Raw genomic sequence first — 25,008 nt, forward strand, 5'->3', positions numbered from 1 at the left:
CTGCTCACTTGCTCTCCGTATATTGCCAACAGAACTACATCCATTACCACCCATTAAACCATCAACTTATTACTCCATTAATGGATCAATCTATTCCCTCACAATCTAATCACCTCTTAAAGGTCCCACCTTTCAATCACCAGAATAAGATTTCCTGCCCTCAACCCCATTACGGTGGAGATTAATACTTGAACCTATGGGTGACAAAATTGAATCCATAGCAAACTCACAATTAGCGATGGCTCTAAAGTTTCATTCTTTATTGGAAATACTGAATTGAGTTCCAAATAATACCTTTACAGACAGAGGGATTTGGAATAAAAGAAGGAAGTAGAGATGGCCAGCCTAGAATAGTTGACTTGCGACCTTCTTTTAATCATATATTTAACAAAGAAATATCCAACGAGCACCTGTTGTATCCCTGGCACTAAGGATGCAAAAGTCTTTCCATGCCCTCATGGTTTTTAGTCTGGCTGAGAAACCTAATTGCAGTCTGAGGCAGGAGTGGGACCATATTAAGGGAAGAGTGGAGAATTAAAGCAGTTCATGTAAGTTTTGATTATGATAAGAACTACCAAGGTGCAGTGAAGGGTACAGTGAAATTATGTATATAATCACAGCTTGGAGATGAGGAAACCAGGCCTGGTCCCGGGAGCCAGCCCAAACTTTCATGAAGAGTTGGACAACCTAAGAGGGAGAGACAAACTCCAGAATTTGTTTAAAGAATCCCCTGCTTTAAACAAATATTGTAGCACTGTATTTGTTTAAAGCGGGGGTCAGTAAACACTCTTCTACATGCCAAATCCGGTCATGGCCTGTTTCTGTAAATAAAATTGAAAACATTTCTCCATAGAAGTGTTAGGTATTCTTAGCTAATTCTTAGATTCTCTATAATTTTTGTTGCTATTGTAAATGGTATCTTTTTTTTTTTTTTTTTTTTTTTTTTTTCTCCTTTTTTCCGTGTCCAGCAACGGATCGCAACCCTCAGTGTTGCCCCCGTACCGGACCGGGGACCGGCGACGGGATCGCAAGCCTCGGCGTTGCTCCCGCGCCTCGCTCAGCCAGTGAGCGGGAGCCGGTCTGTACGTGGGATCCGAACCCTCGGACGGGAGCGCTGCCGCGCTTCCCAAGCGGCGCACTGGAAGCGGCGCACTATCCAGTGCGCCACCAGGCCAGCCCCAATGGTATCTTATTTTTAATCACATTCTCTATAATTAGTTATTGCTGGTGTGCGAAAATGCTGTTATTCTTGTAAGAGATTCAGTATTTGGCAGGCTTGCTGAAATCTCTTCTTAGTTCGAATAGTTTGTCTGTTAATTCTGTTGAATCTCTCAAACTTTGCTATCTTCTTTATTTCCTCTAAGCCAGGGATCAGCCAACTAGGGCTCGTGGGCTCACCACCTGTTTTTGTAAATAAAATTTTATTGGTGCACGGCCATGCTCATTTATTTGCATTTTGTCTATGGCTGCTTTCTAGCTCGTGTGGCAGAATTGAGTAGTAACAGAGACTGTATAGCCCACAAAGCTTAAATAAAATTCTTGCTACATGGTCTTTTACAGAAAAACTTTGCTGACTCCTGGCAATATGATAACATCTTTAAGTGTCTGAAGACTGTCAATGAAAAGATTTGTTCTTCATTGCTCCAAAGACTTGAACTAGGACCAACATGTATGGAGGTAGAGAGGATGTTTTATATAAGGGACATGTGCCACACATTTTGGTGTCTGAGGGAGTCCTGGAACCAGTTCCTTGTGGATACTGAGGGATGACTGTATGAAGAACTTTTTAGTAGGATGAATATAGGAGTACTTCCTCAAAGGAAGGCAAAAGTTGGCTTAAAGGATGACCTGATAATTAACTGCCCAAACTGGGAACTATTAGCAAATTACTTCAGGAATTCAGGCACACCAGGACTGTCGAAGGCAAGCAGGGATACATGGTCACTCTTCCTTTATATGAGACAGTCTTCTGGAAAAAGTTCTCTCTGCATTTTAATTATTGAAAGGGAGATGCAGGTTTGATTGAAGTCAAATCATTGAGTTTATTTCATTTATCACAGGTTTCTAAGGATACTTAAAACCCCAAATATGAGATGATATACAACCTTGAGGTACTTACTTCTCTCCAGCAGTGGGAGGTTCTTCTTTGGACAGTTGTTGCCTCAGACCCAGTGGGAATTCATGTACTGGATGGTGGGTAGTGGTAGAGGAGATTCCTTGGATAGTCCACTAGACTTCATAGGTCTTCCTCAATCCAGGGTAAAACGTGCCTTTTTAAAAAGGGCAAAATGGTAAACTCAGTAAAGGGAATTTGTATGACTGATTATATATTTCCATATATTTTTAGATTCATGGAATACACATCATATGACTTGTTTCTCAAGAAAGTCAGTGTGGGAACTTTTTATTCAACAATTTTTGCAATATTTTTTTTCAGTACAAAATCCCACTCTGTGGAGGTTGGTAAATGTCCCTTCTGCGGTTTAATTTAGCAAGCACAGATTCCAGCTAAGGCAGGTGTTGGCAAAATCTTATGGCACGCAGCTCTGCAGACTGGCCTCCTTCTGCCAACACAGAGCTCTGCAAATTGTACTTAAACAAGCGCAGTGTGTGGCTGATTTCTCTTTCATATTCTGAAAATTGCCAACTATTTTGTCAAATTTCTTTTCTTACAGACATCAGCATCAACCTTAAGAATTGCCCAGGTTTTGAAATGGGGACAGCTATTGCCACAAGGTCATCTTCAGAGTCCTGGCTCTGATGGGCCTTGTTCCTGGTGGGACTTTATTACTGGTACTCTCCCAATGACTATCCCATATGACATATTTATTCATGTCAGGTGGAACTTCTTGGTTTTGCTCATAGTTAGGAAAGTGATTCTCACAATGTATTCTCCAGACAAGCAGCACCAACATCACTTGAAAACTTCTTAGAAATGCAAAGCCCTCCAGATGATTTAAAGTTTTAGAACAACTGCTTTAGAAAAAACATCTAGAATTTCTAGCTATGTCTTCCTATGAAATCAACTCTTTCAGTTGTTCAATAAATAATCATTGCCTGCATAGGCCACCTTCCTATGCAATGCACTGAAAAAGAGTAGCCTATAAATGTCATGAAGATAAGAATCAGGTCTGTGTTATCCGCAATGTGCCCCCATTGCTAGGCACACTGCATAGCTTTTGGTCAGTGTTAAATGAGTATTTATTGAGTTAATTCATTAAAACATAAATAGAGCTAAGCCCTTGCCTTCTGAGGACTTTGATGTATGGAATTTCAAGTGCTGTGAATTTCATTACTGTTATATTGGCACTCTTACTCCAAAAACTAAAAATCATTGACAGTGCATTTTAATGAATTAAGACTTTTTTTTTACTTTATATATAAAAGTATAGGTATGGGTGTCTTTATTTAGAATTGAAAGCAAGCATTGTATCCATATGCAAATATGTGTCTAATGCAGCAGAAAAGGAGTATTGCTGAGATTATATATCCTGGCTGAACCAGACTATGTTATATGTACTCCTTACTTCTACTTTACTTTGGTTGTGAAGGCATGGCTAGGCCTTCACAGCTTCCCACCCTTTTAAATAGTTTAAGATAGAAAAAGGGTTCTGGAGCAATTCTGCCAATGGCCTCACTCTTTTAGCCTAATCATTCTGTAAATCACCAGAGCAGCTGTAGAACAATTAAGTTCAAAATTGTACAGGTGGTCAGAGGAATGACTTTAAAAATGTACTCCTGTTTTAAGGGGCCTTTTATTTCTTAAAAAACAAAAAAGGCAACAGCTTTTAAATTTAAGGCAGAAAGTTAATGCCAAAGTAGTTAAAATGAAAGAAATAGTGAAATAAAAATATAGCCTGTGCCAGATGTAACCAAATTAAATGGAATAGTTCACAGGTGTTCCAAAAAAGTTCATAATACAGCTGAAGAAAATTGCTTTTCTCACTTTTATGACTTTAATATTAGGACAATCTTTATGTAGAATGAGAACTCTTTAAATAGCGGTGAAAACCATGCAATTCCATATCTGATTCCTATCTTTATCTAGTGTAACTACTGCCATATATACAGATGAATCTGTATTATCACTGATGACTGTTACTTGTGTTTCTATAGCCATAAACATGGGTCACTGTGTATCAACCCAGGAATCACTCCATGTGACCAGGTAAAAAAACCTATACAGTTCATTTTGGTAAATGATTATCTTAAGTGAGTGAACTTGTACTATAATCCACAATGATGCTTAATAAATGACTTTCATGCCTGGAAAGAAGTACGTGTGTGACTTAATGGTTATTATGTGTCGCAATATAAAGTCCTATATTCCTACATCTTCTCCTCCCTTCCTCAAATCCCTGCTCATCACTATTTTTTTTTCATATTGCTGGCATTGAACTAAGATTTGTAAGGGATACATAAAAAAATCAGAAGGATTTTGATTCTTCAAGGAAGCAAGAAATATATCAGGAGAGAAGCCATGTATATAAATAGCTATAAAGGGCCGGCCCGGTGGCGCACTGCTACAGTGCGCCGCTTGGGAGTGCGGCGGCGCTCCCACCGAGGGTTTGGATCCCACATACAGACCGGCCGCTCACTGGCTGAGCGAGGTGTGGGACATACAGACCGGCCGCTCACTGGCTGAGTGAGGTGCGGGCGCAACACCGAGGGTTGCAATCCCGTTGCCGGTCCCGGTCCAGTACAGGCGCGACACTGAGGGTTGCGATCCATTGCCGGTCACGAAAAAAGACAAAAAGGAAAAAAAAAATAGCTATAAAGATGATAAAAAGGAGTAAAGCTATTCAAGAGGTGTCCCAAAGTTTATATGTGAAATGTGTCATGTTGTTAGTTACTTACTGAACATCTATTAAAGTGAAGACACTGTGATAGAAACTACCAATACAAGTAACACCCACATTACTTGATATTACATGTTTTATCATGTAGGTAAAACACATGAGCAAACAAGAGAATTATAAATAGTGATAAGTAACATGAAGAAACAGGTGTTAATAGAGAGTAATAGTAGGGATCTATTTTAGATAGAGTGATCACAAGATACTATTCTGAGGTGTCATCATTTAAGCCGAGACATGAAGCAAGAGAGTCATCCATGTAAAAGTCATGGGACACACAAGATAAATGAAACAATATCCACACAAAGACTAGCATGTAAATGTGCACAGAAGCATCGCTGGTAATACCTAAAAGTAAAATTAGCCCAAATGCCCATCAACTATTATTATGGATTGAACTGTGTCCCCCAAAAAGATATGTTGAAAGTCCTAACCCCCAGTACCTCAGAATGTGACCTTACGTGGAAGTAGGACTATTATAGATGTAATTAGTTAAGATGAAGTCATACTAGAGTAAGATGGATACTTAATCCAATATGACTGGTATCCTCCAAAGAAGAAAATGGGAAAACACACAGAGAGATATCATGTGACAACAGATATCCTCCAAAGAAGACAATAGGAAATCACATAGAGAGAATATCATGTGACAACAGAGGCAGAGATTGGAGGGACATGTCTACAAGCCAAGGAACACCAAAGATTGACAGCTACCACTAGAAACTAGGAAGAGGCCAGGAAGAATTCTGCCTGGAGTCTCAGAGGGAACAAAGCCATGTCAACACCTTCATTTATGACTCTAGCCTCTAGAACTGTGAGGGAATAAGTTTCTTTTGCTTTAAGTTTGTGGTACTTTATTATGGTATCTCTAGCAAACTATTATAGCCAATGAATAGATAAATAAAAGTTGGAGTGGTATATCCATACAGTGTAATACTGTTCCTCAGTAAAAAGGAAGAAATTACTGGTACATGCTACAACATGGATGAGTCTCGAAAATATGCCAAGTGAAAGAAGCCAGACATATAAGACCACATACTGTATGATTACATTTATGTGAAATGTCAAGAAAAGGCAAAAGTATACAGACAGAAAGCAGATTAGAGGTTGCGTGGGGCTGGGACTGGGATTTGGGATTAATTGAAAATGGGCATGAGTGTTCTAATTTGAGTGATGGAAATGTTCTAAAACTGGATTATGGTGATGGCTTCACAACTCGACAAGTTTGCTAAAAACCATTGGATTGTACACTTAAAAATTGGTGAATTATTTTCTATGTAAATTATACCTCAAAAAACTTGTTCAAAAAAACTGTCTTGGGAAATGGTGAGAATTGAGGCAAAAGAAGTTTTGGTATTTTCTGTTCATTTAAAGACCACCGTGGGATAGAGAGTAGGGTTTGCAGAGAGGGGAAGGCAGTAAGCAGGTGAAGGATCCTGGGAAAGCAGCCTTTCAGTCTGGGCCTAAATAGGTAGGATTTTAGGATGAGGAGATAACAATTGAGGGATCAGGGACATTGAGTTTCTGCATTGCCAGTGATAGTTCCTCAGAGCAAGGTTGTATGAGTTATATTTGCTTCTTGTTATAATTTTCATAGCTTGATTAAAGAAACACAATATTTATGAGATGTTTATAGAAAGATGGAGGCTGGGGAAAAATCAGATCACTTCTAAGACGTCCTTTCCCCTTGTATTTTAACCTTGTTGTCTCCCTCCAACACATGATACTCTGCAATGCAGACTGTCTTGATTTCCTGGGAGGACAAAAGACCTCTTTCTCTCAAGGCAATTCTTGTTTTTAATTAACACTGCTTTCAGAGTATACAGTCACATACACAGCACTAAAAGGTGTTAACTTGCTCACTGTGCTCAGAGTCATACTACTGATATTTATGGGATGCTGATTCAACTGCAGGGGCTGTTTGTTAGCAGGTCAGCAGCTGCGTGTGAATGCCGTTGTTAGTATGCAGCGCGTATTTACCAGCTCTGTGCAAAAGCTCAGAGGAAGGCAAACCCACACTCAGATGCAAAAGAACTTGGAGAGCAGAGATTAGCCAACAAAAGAGGAATGATTTTGTATGTGAACATGTCACACTTGGATTTAGTGTATTTTAATCTAGTTTTGTATTCAATAACTACTGTTATTCATCGCAGTGCTGAGAGGCCATAGCAAATGATTAAGAAGAGGAGTTGTCAGGGCCTGAGTTTCAGCCTTGAACACTAACTAGTTTGTTGTGGGAATAAAGACAAACTATTTAACCCCTTTGAGATTATAGCCTTACTTGTAAAAGGAAGAGATAGATTAGAACTGTGATTTTAACATTTTGAGGGATAAGCGTCACTTCAAGAATAGGTTTCTAGGAGTAGATCCTCTGTTTAGAAGAGTTTGCATGCATGTATGCCAAGATTAATAAATTAAATAATCTCAAAGGTCCTTTCCAAATCCAATACTCCCTGTCATCCTAGAAAAGAAAAAACAATAACAACAACAACAAGAAAACTATGTTCAAGTTTACACTTTTGACCACACACCTTTTAACAAACCCAGCTAGACTATAAGTCATTTGACACATAGGGTTGATTTTTTTTTTTTCTGAGACCCCCTTGATGCTTCTCAGACTCTGAAACGGCAGATGAAGAGGGTCACCTCTGCAAAATGAGTAAAATCATTTCTCCTTGTTGCACCTGTCCCCACCCATTCCTTGTTTTCAGCCTTTTCTTCTGAATCCTTCAGTCTTTTCCCTCTGACTATGGGAAGCCTAAAGGAGAGACGAAATGGAGAGTTCTATCATTTTGGAGTAAGCTAGATAATTCCAAACTTCATATTGGCACAGTTAAGTCAGAGATCATAAAAAATGGCCAGAAATTGGATGGGAATGAACATATTAAAACAATTGGAGTGGTGGTAGATAGGATCAAGAACATATTGATAACTATTTAGTTATAAAGTATGGCCTTAGTTTGGTAGGCTATGTTACCTTGGCCAGAATTGTACAGTCATTTTTCAGCATGTGGCAAAGTGGGAGAATATGACCCTCAGGATAAGTATGCTATTGGCAAGGTAGGTATAACTTAAAAGTTGTTTTCTGTAAGTTGCTTCCTATTATTCTGTTTTTCATTGGTTCAAAATATAATAAAAATATAGGCTTTTGATGTCACCTTACATACACTCATTTATGACTAGTTCAGATCGGCCATGGAAGTAAAAGTAAAAAGTGTGGCCACAGAATGATTGCTCAGAAAAATTTCTTATATAGACATAATAAAGCATGCAAGTATTTTTAAAAGTACTTTTAAATATTTTACATTTTTTTCCAGTATGTTTCCAAAAAGATAATTTATTTGATTTTCCTTGTGATTAGTATTTTACCCTCCTCTCTCTCTCTCTTTTTTTCCTTGATTACCTTCTTAAAAAAGTGTTTTTGAGAAGTGAAGTTGCACGCATGGAGAATTTAATCCTAGGCAGATGGTGTGGTGCTATGATACAAATTTTTCTCTAGCAGTAACTGGGAGAAAAGCCACAATTCATGGCTGTTAGAGATAGGACCTGCATTAAATGAGGGAATTCATTATGCACATAATGATGTATTGGAGCATCCTACGTTACCAGAAAAACACTTATGCACATTTTAAAAGAATCTCCAAGACTTAGCTCCTTTGTTTATTCACAGGGGTGATGGGTGAATATGAACCAAAAATAGAAGTGCAGTTCCCAGAAACGGTCCCGACTGCAAAAGGAGCGACGGTGAAGCTGGAATGCTTTGCTTTAGGAAAGTAAGTTCTGGTTTCTCTTCCTCCTCGTCCTCCCTTCAGCTGGGGCAGGCATCGAATTTTCCTGGTACTGTTAGCAGTGATGGCTTCTGAGGTGACTGAAAAAGCAAGTCCAGCCTTTCTTTTTGTCATTCTGCTTATGCGTTTTTGATTCTGCCCTCGCACCATGCAGAGAGGATATGTAATGGTGCAAGGAGATTTAGGCTGCCACAGTTGACAGCTTCACAAAGGAGAGGAGAATGGGCAATTTTGAAAAAGTATTTTATTCTGTTATGACCTGTAATGTACATGCTGTCTAACCCAGAATGACAGGAAAACAATGGCCTTCATTGGAGGTACAGTTAAGCTGACTATTTGGAAAAATATGGACCTTCATTCTGGCCCCAGTTTACAGGGAGGATGCATCAAACTTTTTAAAAATTTCTTTTAAAATTGCTAGTCTCTTTTCTCTACTTTGTATTTCCATCTGCTCTGGCTAGAGTTAGACCTGATATTCTCTGAGAGAGCCTCTATTTTACAGAGTCATCTGAAAATTATTTACAACTTTATTATTTAGTCTGGATTATCCTTAAAAGATCCTACTTGAGAAGCAGTTAACTTTTCCATAGAATATCTGTCAGTAGGCATAAGGAAAATAAAATGCAGATCAGTTGGGATTTTTATTTTCCAGTAAACAACAGAAAAGCTTTGGCATAAACAATGTAAAATATCATCTGAAGTGAGAACTTCTATATCTTCTGTGGATTTTAATGATCCAAGTCAATCTCTACCCCCAAACCCATCTATGCATTAACCCATTACTAACTCCCTATCTTTTTTCTTCGCCCAAATATTGGCGAAGGCAGCAACACACTTGCCTGATCCTTGTTTTAGCATGTAACCTATTTTCTTATGATTTTTGTGTTTTACAGCAATGATAGAAAGATGTTTCTTTTTTCATTTTATATTCAGTTGTAATAGAAGGGTTATTTTGGTTTCCATGTGTTTTCAAATCATGGCAATATAAGCTACACTAGTATCTTTATTTTGGTGTAGTAGAATACAATGGTAATTTTTTATGTCCTGAGAATTTACCATATTAAATAAATTATAATATAGCTGCAGATTGAACACTGTACAGACATTAAAAGTCAAGTCGTAAAACAATATGTAAGACATAGAAAGTGTCCATGATTTATTGAAAAGAGAGTAAAATCAGACTGCAAACAGTATAATATGGTTGTGGTTTTATTTTTAAGTATTTATGTAACGTGTGTATACATATATCAATCAAAGAAAAGGTAAAAGCAGGTAAGTGGACATATATATGGGTATATATGTGGCAATTTCTGCAAGGTGATACCTTGAAAAATCTGTGGAGAAAGAGCAACATTTCATTGTTCGCATTTCAAAGGGGGCTGTGAATTAAACTCTATTCACACTGTTTGAATGGCACTAGAATAAAAACAAAAGCTTCAAATTGGGCTCCTCCAGTCCATACAGAAGTGTTTGGGTATACACATCCAGCTGCTAGAACACATCATCATTGCTTACTTAAGAGCAGAAAGACTACATCTAAGTACAGTTATTTTCAGAGCTTGAATTAAGTGTATGTCTCATCAGATGTAAAGACAACCATTTTGTACTTTTGATAGAACCGTTTCTGCATTTTGAGTTAGTGTCTGTCTAATGAACTTAAATTCTTCTAAAACAAGTATAGTAGAGTTGATGGCTTTAATGTTTTAAATACCATCTCAGGTTTCCCAGGGAAGATTAGCAAGCCTTTAGTCTAATTACTTCTGTGTGTGTTTTTGTGAAAAATAAGTAAGTAAATAATTTTATCCCTTGCTAGGAAGCCACAATCTTAAAAGCTGTGGTTAGCTTGCTAAACCATTGATTTGCAGACTCAATGATACCCTTCTTGCAATTTAAGATGTGTTCTAACAGTTATGGCAATAGGATGATAGATGCTTTGAGGGTACATAAAGACCCCACAGATTGCTTCTTTATCTCTCTATTTTAAGTAAAGTTTCCCCAAACCACCCTCCAAATGGACTGCTATAAGTTGGTAAGGTTTTTCATATAAAAATGGGGACAAGGATAACTATGTTGTCAAAAACAGTGAACCTGGGGTAAACTCTTCCTCTATGTCAACAATTAGATCGTGTCTCCCAAATTTTATGAGCTCACTATTTCTACTATCATTTGTTCATTATTTGAATGTTTCTCAAAGTAGGGTACATAAGATTTATAAAAATACATTATTTCTGTTGTCCATTGCTAAATAACAACTTAGAAGGAACAAACAGCCAGTGTTGTATTATATCTCACAATTTGTGGGTCAAGAAGTTGGACAGGGTTTGGCTGGATGATTCTTTTACTCTATGTAGCATTACGTGTGGTCTCTTAGTGGTATTCAGCTGGCAGATGAGCTGGTCTAGAGAGGACAGGATAGTCTCTCACATTTCTGGTGTCTTGGTGGGGATGTTGGAAAGCTTGGCTCACTGGGATGGTCAACTGGGAAGCCTGATTTGGGTCCTCTCCTGCAGGGCAGTATCAAGGCATTCAGACCTCTTGTAGGACAGCTCAGGGCTTGCATAGAGGGTGTTCCAGGAAATAGAAAGTAGAATATGCTAGTTTCTTAACACTTGAGCTTGGAAACTGATACAATATCACTGCTGCCTTATTTTATTAGTCAAAATAATCTGAAGAACCCACCAGGTTCCAGGGGAAGGGACATAGACCTCAACGCAGTGGGAGGAATGTGAAAGAATTTGCAGCCCTCTTTAGCCTGCTACAAATGTGCACAAATATTTTAATTTTAATATTTGTGATTTAGAAAAAAAAAACTTGTGTATTAGAAAAAATATAACAAGCATATAAACCTGTTTTTATTCAGTGATAATTTTGCATAGGAAGTAGATTACCTTATTTAAGAAAAGTTATTTGATCTTAAGAAAAACGCTAAGAAAATAATACTACTAGAAATATGGATATAGTTAAAATCATAATAGTAATTTAAGAATGAATGAAGTTTGGGAACACTGTCTCATGTAAACTTATATATTTAGAACCAAGAAGGAAGGTATTGTTAGAAGCATAGGTTCAAGTAAAAGATAGTTTTCTCTCATTTGATTCGCTCTCTTTTTTTTTTTTTTTTTTTTTTTTTTTTTGCTATCAGTCCAGTACCAACTATTATCTGGCAAAGAGCTGATGGAAAGCCAATAGCTAGGAAAGCCAGAAGACACAAGTCAAACGGAATTCTTGAAATCCCCAATTTTCAACAGGAGGATGCTGGTTTATATGAATGTGTGGCTGAAAATTCCAGAGGGAAAAATGTAGCAAGAGGACAGTTGACTTTTTATGGTAAGATTGTGATTCCAATTTATTGTTTGTAGTACTATAAAACTTCTTCGTTTTAGAATCATAAGCTGGAAGGTTTTCATTTAGGCTTTGGGGGAGGGATTGTGCAGACAGGGCTGTATGAAATGTGTGGTTTGCTATATAATTGGCGTTCCCTGGATGATTCTGGGTGTGGATAGTGAGGGTGGGGGGCAAGGATGTTGATGGAGCAGAGAGGAAGAAATTAGGCTGATGTGTTTGGGGAATGAGTATTAGTGTGAACACACTTGCAAAGGAGCCTGTTTTTCCTTTTCCCGTCAAGCTGTTAACCTGACACAGGAAACATTTTGTTATTCCTACTCCTGATTTAATTTTTTCAAAGCTCAATGCTTTTCTTCATTAGAATTTGATCTGGAGCTTGTGTTAATCTTTTGTAACTGCTCCTATCTGGTAGCAATTTAATGTGGCACCACAAACATTTCAAAATGCTCACTGTCCAGATTTAGTTCGTATCAGAATGGAGTGTGACAAATGTCTCTCACCCCAAAAACTTTTTTGAGCAGCTGCTCCTATTCCAATCAAATCTTCAGCATTGATTCAAACATAATATAAACGTAAAACCTCTATCACATGGTCATTATGGAGTCTATCTTGGAAACCCTGTTAGGGTATTGATTCAAAATCCAGAAAAGGACTTCATTGGATAGGCATTTTGAAAGTAAATTGTGTTCTGCAAAAGTGGAGCATGCCCGAATTCCATCTGTCTTGGTATGAAAAATAAATATTATAGATTGGTCTTTATTCAAGAATGGTTTAAATAAACAACAGTGCATGTTAAAATCATGACAGTAGTTCTGAAGGGGCAAGTTGTAGCAAAAGCTTTAAATGTTTTTATTTCTTGCAGTAACTGATAACACAAAAATCTACTTATTTCACCAATTCTTCTTCCATGGCATTTTGGTTTTAAGATATGGCCAAAGAGTTCTGTTCAATGATTACAAGGTTTTAGAAGTTGATTGGAAATTGGGCAGAGATGTCCAATATCAGCCAGCCTTCAGTGACTTCCCCCACATGACCCTCAGCACTTTGGATTCACATATCTCTGATGCAGCTCATGTGGGAGGAGAACACAGAAAGTTCTAGAAAGTACTTCAATGATGAGCTGGGCAACAGTTGTTTGAATAAAGCTGCACTTATCTTTAATCGCTTATCTTTTCTTTAAGAATAATAAAGGACTGACTATACTCATGCCAAATGACAGACTTGGTATTTGATCTTTGCTTTTTCTTAAATGTGGTAGTTGATATCTTATTTGGTTGAAAAACAAAAGATACCACAGTTAACCAATTGGAAAAACATAAGACTGAAGGTTACGGATATATAAAGTGAGATGCAATTGCTGTATATTTTTAACTGTTTAGTGTTCATTTTTCTCACCAGTGTAATAATTAGTTCTTAAATGTCAGGTGGGGACAACCTGAAAATATACTGGGAATTGGCTAGTGTTTTCTCTTTTTTATTAGTTGAGTAGATGTTTCGATTCAGTGGTGGTTTTTCTTAAATGTTAATTTGAGCTGCTTAGCTAATTGAATAAAATCATTTTCAATTTAAAAATTTTATGTGAAATACCTGCTTTCAGTATGTTAAAAAAGGTATGAAATTTTCTGTTACCAGGGGTCAGCAGAGTGCTTTCTAATGGGTTGGAGGTAAATAGAGTAGTCCAGAGTTATTGTTTCAGAGAGTCAACTTGGTCACTGGCCCCCAGCCTTGTGCAGTAAAATGTTTTTTTCAAGGATCCTGCCATAGAGATGAAAATCAGGTTCTAGCAGTGTTTCCCTTTTAAGTGGAGTTATCCGCAGCCATGCATGTGGAAGAGAGCAGGATGAAATTTGCCTGCTTTCTAAAGATAACTCAGCTTTACTTCAGTTGTCAATCACCCTTGGAGTTAGAAACTTGTCAAATTAGTTGACACTTGTAGCTCTTGGCTATGGCGTCTGTGTTTATTCTTTTCTTTTTCCTCAACTAGCATATCAATGACATAGAAATTAATTTTTTCATTGTCACAGGAGAGCTTAATTATACTAAGTGCTTGGCTGATATTTTTTTCCTCTAATTTTTTTTGGTCTGGGTTTTCCCATTACTATGTTCTTAATATTCGGTGACCTAGATCTTTCGTTCAAATGAATTATTACAATTAAAATCACTGTGTAGATCACAAAAGGGGAGAAAGTAGCCCGAGTCATTTATCCATGAGCATTCTGTCTTTGTTGACAATTTATTACAGAATTAAGGCATGCTACACTCAGGGATTATAAACAATGGGTTTTAGCTTAGAAACCTGCTTCTTTTTTTTCTTTTTCTTTTTTTTCTTTTTTTGGTTCCAAGTTGTTGCATTTCATTCGTCCACTCTGCACTTTAACAACCATGAGTGTGCTAACTCCTATTCTGGCTTGACAAAATGGCAATTTTTTTCCTTCTTGCACTAAAACCACTTAATCTTCTTCCAAAGAACCTGCTGGGCGTGATTCCATTGCTCCCTGTGTTGAAATGATGGAAGCCCCCACTCACAGTCACTGTGTCCCCACTGTGGCCATGTCTTTGGATTAACAGGTGCTACTTGTATTTACTATGTGTGAGGAACTGAAACGAGTTCAGACATAGAACATTTTTACTCTTCCCCATCTTCCCAATTTATTTTTGCCATTACTTATATTTGGCCAGTGTGGTCCAGTTTTAATCTGTTCATTTAATCATTTTTTGGTGTGAAAAACTTCCTAAAAATAGATCTGTTTTCAGAGGTAAAATGCTATGGATCTTTGTTACTAAAAGTAGAAGTTTTCCAGAGTGACTTTAATACCTTAGTTTTTCATTGCCTACCATGTGGCAGGCACTGTTAGGCACTAAGGATGCAAGACAAAATACCTGCTCTGAAGAATTTGATATTTTACTGGAAGATAACAGAGAATATACTACTGAACAAATAAATGAGCTAGAACATTTTATGTTGTGTCAAGAGTTGTGAAGAAAATAATTAGGTTGATGTGATAGAAAGTAACTGAGAGTAAGGAAGAGACTTCATAAGATAAGGTAGTCAGGAAAGACCTGTCTGAGATTTGTCCTCTAAGCTGAACCTGAAGGATGAATACCAGCAAGCCTTTCACAGGGAAGTGCATTCCAGGCAGAGAATAAGGAAGTACAAAGGCCCTGAGGCAGAAAACTACTTGACATGTTTGAAATGCAGCGGGGAAGCCAGCGCAACTAAATCATAGTGAGCAAGGCGGGCAAAAGGTCTGCAACAGAGGAAGGTGACAGACTATGCAATACCTCGTAAGCCAGGCACAGAGTTTGGGTTTTATTCTGAGTATAATAGGAATCCATTGGAGGATTTCACACAGAAGAGTGACTCAATTTGATTCATGCTTTTAAAAAATCACTCTGGTTGCTTTGTGGTGAATAACAGATGATTTGGAATCTAGAGCAAAAGCAGGACAACCAGTTGGGAGGTCACTGCTAATATCAAGGTGAAAGAGGTTGGTGGCTAGGACTCAAGGGAGGAAAAGAAGTTGAGTGACTTGAATGTATTTTGGCATGAGAGCCAATAGGCCATTCTTATTTCATTGCTACAACTATCCAGTTTATAGATAAGGAAATGGATTCCGAAAAAGATTAAAGTAACTGATTTAAGTTTACATAGTAGAAAGCAGAACTGCATTCCAAATGCTATGCTAGAGGTTCTGAAACTTCAGTATACATCAGAATAACTTGAAAGTCTTCTTAAAATACAGTATACTGGGCCATACCCACAAAGGTTTTGATTTGGTGGGTCTGGGTAGGACTCCAATATTTACATTTCTGTTAAGTTCTCTGGTAATGCTGATGCTGCTTGTCTGGGAAGCACATTGCAAGAACCATTGCTCTGTGCTTGTGCTGTTTCAAGTGGTATGGTGAAGCTGAGGAATAAATGACATGCAAGAGAAAGGTATTCCTGTTATTCTAGAAGGTGAAAAGCTTGCTGATATATCAGCCATTGTAGCCAGTCTGCATAGACAAAGTAGAATGAGAGTGCTAAGGCAATTATCATTGAAGAAAGGAAAGAGAAGTATAAATGGATTTAATTCACTTGATAATTACTCATCTTTCCACTTCATTATGTCTCTATAGTCACTTTCTTTTTGCACAAATAGATGGTAGAATTATAGTCATCTTTTACAAAAATGAAATGTGGGCTAAAAGAACCTGATATTTAATACCTTTTATATAATTTCAGATCTCTATATGTAACAGGTGTTATGAGAGTAAGACCATCCTCATCATTAGAAAATAGGGAATATAATAAGTGGGCAGTGAACAAGGCTGTATTTCACAGATTCCAGTAATGCTTGAGCTGGAAGGAACAATTGCGGCCAATCCTTTGATTTTTATAAACAAAGAAAATAAGGCCCAGAGACATAAAATAACTTAGTCTAAGTTATACTGTGAGTGGGAATCAGAGATATTACTAGTACTGCTCTTTCTGCTATACTGCATGAATTTTCCTGCCAATGCAACATTTTTATAAAATAGATAAGGAGATACTTTTATTTATATATTGTCTGCAACCAGTGTCACAAGTGAAAACATCTGGATGAACAATTGACTTTTTTACTTTCTATTTTCCAAATTGGTCACCTGATTTTGTTTCTTCTTCTTCAAATTACACATAAGGCTTTATGCTTAGACCTTGTATGCTACATTCCTTTGGCTCTAAAGGCAAAACGGTAAGCTTGATGACACTGCAAACAGTGTTTGAGTATCTCTAAGGTCATCAGTAAGTGAATACAGAAGCATTTTGCAGCACAGCATACTAATTCCCCATGGATGTGCTATGTATATGTGATCACTAGATAATATTCAGCCCTGCAAAGTGGCTTAAAGGACAGAGTGACCAAAAACTGAACACAGCAGATAAGGTAATTACACAGTAGAGCAGTAGTCTGCTTAATTGTGCTACACAGAACTGATATGGAGACCCTCAATTCTTCAGAGTGTCACTTAAGATAAAGTCAACAATCTTTGTTTCTTTCCTTCATCTGCTAGTTACAATAAAATGGGTTGCTGCAGTTTTTCACAGTGTGCACACTGAGAAAATGGTGTAAATAGATAGTGGAAAGTAGTACAGGAGTGGGGACATAAGGTCTTCACCCCATGAGAAACTTTAAGCCGTGAAAGAAAGAGTCATGTCAAGGACAATATATTGAAATGCAATTCAAGTCTCTCACTCTATATTGCCACAGAAGGCAAAATGTAGCAGTTACATTGTTTATCCATCAAGGAATATTCTTTAAATTTGCTTGTAGCAAGTTTTGCATAAGTGAATTCATTTATCTGAAAGTTCCTCTGCTTGTTTAATACAAAAGTTTGCAAACTTTGGTTTCAGAGCTCCCTTTTACCCTGAAAAAAATTATCAAACACCTCAAAGAGTTTCCGTTTGTGTGGGTTATATCTACCAATACACACCATATTATAAATTAAAACTGAGAAACTAATTTAGTACTTGATTTATTTTAAAATGACAAAAATATAACCAGTGCATGTTAACATAAATATTTTAGGAAAACTGAGCTGGCCAGTTAGCCCCATTGGTTAGAGTGCAGCCTTATAACACCATGGTCACTGGTTCAGATCACCATACCGGCCATTCACCAAAAAAAAGAAGAAAAGAAAAGAAAAGAAAAGAAAGCCAACTATGTTTTTTTTCATGTAAAAAAAAAGTTAGTAAGAAGAGTGGCATTGTTTATGTTTTTACAAGTATATTTAATATTTGTGTTAGTAGAAGAAAATTGGATTCTCATATGTGTCTCTGTATTCAGTCTGTCATGTTATGTTGTTTTGGTTGAAGTATATGAAGAAAATCTGTTCTCAGATTTTGGGACTCATAGTCCCCAAGACTTAGACCACACTTTGAAAACTGTTGGTGTAAAAGAATATTCCCACTGCTATGGGTAGTAGGGTTAGGCATATTTGGGGAGCCTCTGGATAGAGAATGGATGTTAGAGCCAAGCAGGCCTGTGTGCCAGTCCTAATTGAGTCACTTTCTGAATCTGGACCTAATGTCCTTGGGCCTCTTCTATAAAATAGGGGTATTTCCACTTAACTTACAAATTGTTATGAGGTTTAAAAATGATGTACGTAAGTGATACTGATAAGATATTCCATTAAGGGGCCGGCCTGGTGGCGCACTGCTACAGTGCGCCGCTTGGGAGCGCGGCGGCGCTCCCGCCGAGGGTTCGGATCCCACATACAGACCGGTTCCCGCTCACTGGCTGAGCAAGGTGCAGGCGTGACACCCAGGGTTGCGATCCCGTTGCCGGTCCCGGTCCGGTACGGGCGTGACACTGAGGGTTGCGATCCATTGCCGGACACGAAAAAAGACAAAAAGGAAAAAAAAAAAGATATTCCATTAATAATTAGCATCCATGATTGATTGTGTTTGGGACTCAAGGTGGATAGCAGAAAGAAAAGGGGATGAACTCAGTCCAGTAAGAACAGATTCAGAGAAACACTAGATAGAGGCTGAGTTGAGGATTAAAAAGAAAAATGTGAAGAAATTAATTCATGTTAGGCTAGAGTCACAGCTTAGTTAATCTGTGTATAACTGGGCAGAGCCAGTCTGTCTAAAGGCCTTTTCAAAAATAAATACATTGCAGATTTACAATTTTTTTTTTTTTTATTTCATGACTCATTTATAAAATTCTCTATTGGCTACAGCACCTCTGAGAAGAAAAGAGAAAATGTGCACTCTTTTAGAAACTGATTAACAAGAAACAAGTGAAACCAAAATGTAAAGAAACAGTACAAGTTGATGGCACAAAACTGTTATACTGTTTGTGCCAGATGAGCTGTACAAGTTCAGAAGGATTGCAATTGGCAGATCAGGAAGGCTTTGTGGAGGAGGTGGCACCACAGAGGAAAAAGCTGGTTAGAGAATGAAGAGGAGAACAATCCAAAAATACACAGTGGTACAAACAGATACAAAGGCAGTAACTGCCTTATTGGAGTCTAGAACAAAGACCCTTACTTGACAGACTGTGGGTTCACTGGGCATAGTTGGAGAGAAAGTGAGAGAACTAAGTGAGACCAGATGGCAGAGGACTTTATTTAGCCTAAAGATATGAAATAATAGTAATGTTTTCTTAATTTGTGTAACATGTGCAGTGTGCAAAGCACATTCACAAATCTTACCCATTATCTCATACACAGATTATTTCCTGCAATCATATTTGTTTTATTTATTGATGAATACCTATTAACAGAAATATACCTGCTTTTGGTTGCCTTATAGTACATCTTCACATAGTTGTTTTTTATATTTTGTCCAGAGTTTATCATTGTTATCTGTAAGAAGTTTAGCCTGATGGCATCTCCTCTGCCACTGCCAGATACAGAAGTTGTAATTTATATAGAGATTAGAAACCATAAATAGGAGTGTCTGAATGAAGCACAAATTAACAGAAAAACCAGAACCGTGAATCCAGTTGGCTCAAGAGGCAATCTAAAGGCTAAAAGCTTCACATATTAAAGCCAGAGGAACTTTAGATATCATCAAGTCCAATCTTCCCTCAATTCAAAGGAGAAAACTTAGGCTTTTTTAATTTTCAGGCTCCAAATCCAGAGCTCTTCTTCTAAGACAAGATATTGTATCAGCATAGTATTTTTCAAAGTGTGTGTATGTATAATTATCAAGTTCCTTTTTTTTAATGAAATATTACAAGGAACCCTCAATATTTAAAACAAAGCATGGCTGCTGTAGTTGAAGCAGGTACCTTCCAAGAACCCTCCAGGCTTTGTGGCATTGAGTTTGAAAACTCCTATGAGGATGGTGATTGGTGTTGTGTGGGGAATGGATGAGAGCTTGAAGTTAGAGGAGTGGAGATGATCAGGGATGAACAAAGATCAGAGTTGGACCCTACTATAGAGTGCAGCATAAGTACTTTTGTAAAGCTGGTCCTTCCTTTCAGTGGTTTCTGCAAATTGGAAGTCAGGGGTTTAAAAGAAGACTGTAATAATAAACTGGAAGACTCTCTATGGTAATGTTGGGATACAAGTAGTTCTAGTGCCAAGACTGGGAACATTAGACTTGAGGTAAGTTGAGAATATCTTGATGGTTCTATCAACAGTATAAGAATCCCAGGCTGGAGATAAAGACTTGGGACGCATCTATATATAAGTGGTAAACTAGAGCCAAGTAATTATCTTTAGTATCATAAAGCCCACTACCAATAAGATTCTTAAGCAATGTTAGCCAAACCTCCGCATTCCCTGGAGATGATTCATCTTCTTTAAGACTGTGTAAGCAATCAGAAAGAATTGTGAATGTCTACAGGTCCTCTTTCTAATAGTAATTTAAAAGTTTTTGATATTATGTCCTTTCTTTTAGATTTTTAAATTTCTAATGTTTAAGGCCCAGGTTAGCATTTCTTTTTGTTAGGAATTTCTGTTTTTGGAAAACTGCAGAGCCAGATAGCTCTGAGAATTGTTTGACCCACTCTGTTCAAATTATATACTCAAATTATATCTGCCTGCATTATAAATTACTATTGGATAAGATGCTCACCCGATTCCAGTGGCTGGAATACACAAGCATTGATTTAGGTAATTTATGGCAGTTATTGAACAAAAGATTGAAATGAAAAGATTGTTCATCTATCCAAGAGACTAATAGTGTCACAGGGTCAAATCCCAGCACAACCATTTAACTTTATGTTTGAATTTGTAGCATTAAAACAGACTTAGGTTGTCCTTAGAGAAGGGATTCTTCTGTTTCAAACCTTGAAAAGACATGAAAGGCCAAAACAGGTGATTCTGTTTTAAATTGTGACTATTTTTAATATGTGGGATCTACATATACAGTCATCTCTCAGTATACATGGGGTATTGGTCCCAGAACCCGCCTCCCCCAAGATACAAAAATCCAGGGATGCTCAAGTCCCTTATCTGAAATCAAGGAATATTTGCATTTAACCTAAGTACATCCTCCCATATGCTTTAAATCATCTCTAGATTACTTGTAATACTACTATGAAAATGCTGTGTAATTAGTTGTTATACTGTATTGTTTTTAAATTTGTATTATTTTGATTGTTGTACTGTTATTTTTATTGTTTTTTTTAAGAATAATTTCAATCAGTGGTTGGTTGAAACTGAGGATGCAGAGGAGGGCTAACTGTATTACCAAAAAAAAAAAGAAAAAAAATTTTTTTAATTGTCTTCTGAAAAACTAGTACTAAACCCACCTGTTCAAGCCTTCCTCTGAGCTAGTATTTAAACATAGAATTGTAAAATGTAGTTGAACTTCAATATTAAGTGATAAATACCGTGTAACCAGAGGCATTATCAAAAAAAGAGGGGGAGAAATGATATTTTCTATAATATACTCAACTAGAATACTTGTCATCTAAGGACTTGGAGCTAAATGACCCCCCAAAATGTGGAGATGTAAAACCATTTCCATCAAGCATAGGACTTTATTTATTCCAGTATGAAAAACTCCCCCACTTATATATGATTCATCCAATCTGAGTAGAAGTGAAAACCTTCACTATGTGGGATTTTGCCCTGTAGATCTTCAATTGGCATGTTAAAATAAAGACTGTCTCACTCTTTGCCATTTATGTAATATGATATTCCATTTCTAATTTCCATGGGCCCATGTCCAGACATTCACTTGAAGAGGAATATGTTTATATCATTTCAAATTTGACTTCTATGAATTAATTTTACTTTAAAAACAGATGAAGTGCCCAATGATTCACAAACACCGAATTCGTTGTTGATTTCACCATGGCCAGCACAAATAGCTATCACTGAGCATTATTGTAGAGCACCTTGACCTCTATAACCCTGCTGGAAGAGGCAGAATGAGCCCTCAGAAATGTTTAATTAGAACTTTGCAAAGTCTTTTCAAAATTCTCTCAAGTCCTTTCCTTCTCTGCCCCACCTCCTTTTGTGAGATTGCAAAGTTTTGCTTCCAGCTTTATATATTTTTGAAAGAAAGCCCAAGTGTTACAGGAAATCTGTGACATTGAAATCCTTGTCTTTGCATGTGGTTTTGATGTTTCTTTTTTGAACTTCAACTTGACATTGCTTCATAAGTTATGTTTGCCCTTCCATTTTTTTCCTCACTCTTTCAAAATTTCGCATAGTTGTTAATATTCCAAGCAGATTTCTGTGTCTTTTCTTGTTTTCATGAACTCTGTAGGAGGTAAATATTCAGCAGGTTGAGTGTGAAATCAGGCACACAACTGCCATTACCTATATCAGTGTTACACATCGAATTCTCCAAGCAGTGAACCTTTTGAGCGTCCTTTGCATTAACAGAAGGAAGATACAGAACAGCGGTAGACTTGAAGCTCTTTCAATGATGTGGGTTATAACCCTTCACTTAAGTTAATGCTTGTTGATGTTATAACTTTTTTTTGAAGTTGACCCTTTTGGCCTCCCCTCATATGCGGCAATGCATCATCCCCATCAGTAGAGGATTTATGAAATTGTGCTTTGCTCTTTGGAAAACATGAAATTGCTTATAGATGGAATAAAGAAGAAAGCAACATTTATTCCAGGACCTAGAGACCTCTGCTGGTTAATTGACTTGTAGAGTGCTTTTCTAGTTTTGTTTATTAATGAGAAGGTAAGATATACAGCTTAGCCTTAACACTAGCGATTTCCTTTTGAATTAAATTATGGATGATTTGAAGCCTCGCTGAATAAAGATACTGAGGTCAAGTCAGCTAAAAGCCATGGTAAGAATATTGAGTAGCATCTTCTAATTAATACTGATATCAGCTCTGATTATTAGGTTTACCTTGGTAGGGATAACCCTATAGAAATGCCCTGTTAGCAGATAACATGCCAGAATGATAGCTGTGATAATCTTCTACATGACTTTGGGCTAAAGGTCTTCTACCTAAACATATTTACAATTATAGCTAACAACATTAAATTGTGCTTGAGGTAAGATATGATATTTGTGAAGACTTTTTATGGAACATGGAATTAATATTGTCTTTATATCCACTGAGAATGAGGAAAGTGTAGGGGCCAAAGGAAAACTTCTTCAGCCTTAAAGATTCATTAATAAAAATTAATGACAAATTTAGATCAATATGAAGAAAAAGCATAACAGATTTTATTATTTAACATGTTGGGAGAAGGCAAAGCACAAGAGAATCACAAAGAGTAATGTTCCAAATGTCCCAAGTGTCTCAAATTCCAATAGAGGTACAGTGGGTTATATACTAGTGTTCATAAGAAAGAGAATGTAGCAGGAGGTACAAGCTCCAGAACACTGGCCTGACATCTCTGGCCTTCTGGGGGAGGTGTTTTCATAGGTCAAACAAGGAGGTCAGAAGTTAAAGTTAAGTATTTTCATTTGCACACATCTGTGTGCAAATGAAAATACTTTAAGTGATCTCACAGGTGCCCTCAGAAAGAATAGATAGTAGCCAAAGTAGGGGCAGTGCTCCGAGAAAGCCTGGCTGTTTGCATTTACACATGTAAATTTCCTTCCACAAAGAAGCAGCCCTCTAGCCAGTTGTTTTTTCCCCCAGTCTTTCTGAATTAGCCATCTTGAAATATGTCAAAGAAATATATTTTGGAGCCAGAATATTTTGCTTTTCCACAAAAGAAAACATGACTTCAATTGTTAAGAAATGCACAAGAAATGTGGTATAATTTGGGTGGTGGGAGTGATTTATGGCAGTGGGCAATGTGGGGTGATTTAGTGCTGCTTTGAATTCTTGTGTTAGACTGTGGGCAGGACTTAATTTCTAAGAAGGCTTGGTAAAAATCAGGACTCACTCGAACATTTAGGGTTCTAGGGCCATACTCATGTGGTTCATATTTTATCAATATAGAGACAATCAATAATAACAACAATCATAGTCTTGAGGAAGAAAAGAGTCATGAAGGTGTTCTATACAACATATAAGAGTAGCATGTATTAGTTAGGAACAAGCTAAGGTAATCTAACAAAGGAGACCCCAAAATACAATAGGAAGTTTATTTCTCTCTTACGTTATCTCTCAAAAAATAGGTAGGTGGGTCTGGGGCTGCTTTGCTTCAAAAGTCATTCTGTTACCAGACCAGGTTCTTGAGTCTCAAAGTCATAGAAATGAACAATACACCCAGCAGGAAAGCAAGCAACACTTTATTTAAAGAGAAGAGAGCTTCTGCATGAGGGAGGTTGCTATAAGGAAGCTAGCTCCCCAAGAGCACCTGTTCAGGGTCCTTTACAGGGCAAAGGGTGAGGGCCAGTGTCACCATACTGTGTCTCTGGAGGTAGTCCCTTCTTTTCTTCCTGGTTGCAGCATGGGCGCATGTTCAGTTAGGACTTTGGTCATTGCACCTGCTCAGTAGGTCCATGATGGTGATGTTGCCCATTACCACCACCCCAGGAGGGTCATTGTAGCAGTCACCTTGAAGCTTTGTGTGAGTGCAGGAGATTGGGCTAGCTTCCTGGGGGAAGTTGGGAAAGGGTTTTTTCAAAGGTAAGCAGTTCCTCAATTGACCTCAGCATCTTGTTTTGATGATTTCTGGTATTTTTATGGTTGTCACAGGGGAGTTTAGTTCCAGGAGAATCTTGCATGTAACTCCTAAACGGGCTTCAGCTCAATCTGTAACTTACTCTTTACAATTATGGGGAAAGAAAGAATAGGTACATAATGATAGGTTTTAAACAAAGCTAACAGTTATATTTTAAGAAGCCTTGGGGATGAGGTTTTACAACTTGGTAAATATCTCTTCCTTTCTTATCTCAGTTTATTTTATCAGGGCAGTTACACCTAAATGGTTTCTTTCAGTCACTTTTATCAGGGTGATGGGGTAATCTTGCACCCTCAGGGTTTCATGACTGAGGAGTGGAAAAGCCACAAAATATCCTCTGCAGGGAAAATGGAGTCAGTTTGGTTCACAGGCCTAGCCCTATCCTGTTTCAATTCAAGGTCCAAAGCTGGCAGGTCAGCATTTCCATGCTACTTTCCATCCATCTCTGAGCCAAGGCTGTTTCACTTGTCACTGTTTTGCAG

At 37.5% G+C, this 25,008-nt stretch overlaps 1 protein-coding gene across 1 annotated transcript in view; it reads left to right on the forward strand.

Moving 5' to 3' along the window:
• LOC103595216 (contactin-4-like) overlaps positions 1 to 25,008 on the forward strand; it is a 306,924-nt gene that overhangs the window by 279,130 nt on the left and 2,786 nt on the right. The window contains exons 6-7 of the mRNA XM_008578555.1: positions 8,527 to 8,629; positions 11,787 to 11,971. Of these exons, the coding sequence (XP_008576777.1) occupies positions 8,527 to 8,629; positions 11,787 to 11,971 (288 nt within the window). The remainder of the gene's footprint in view (positions 1 to 8,526; positions 8,630 to 11,786; positions 11,972 to 25,008) is intronic.

The sequence above is a fragment of the Galeopterus variegatus genome, unplaced genomic scaffold (genome assembly GCF_000696425.1).
Source record: "Galeopterus variegatus unplaced genomic scaffold, G_variegatus-3.0.2 Scaffold1717, whole genome shotgun sequence".
NCBI classification, from domain to species: Eukaryota; Metazoa; Chordata; class Mammalia; order Dermoptera; family Cynocephalidae; genus Galeopterus; species Galeopterus variegatus.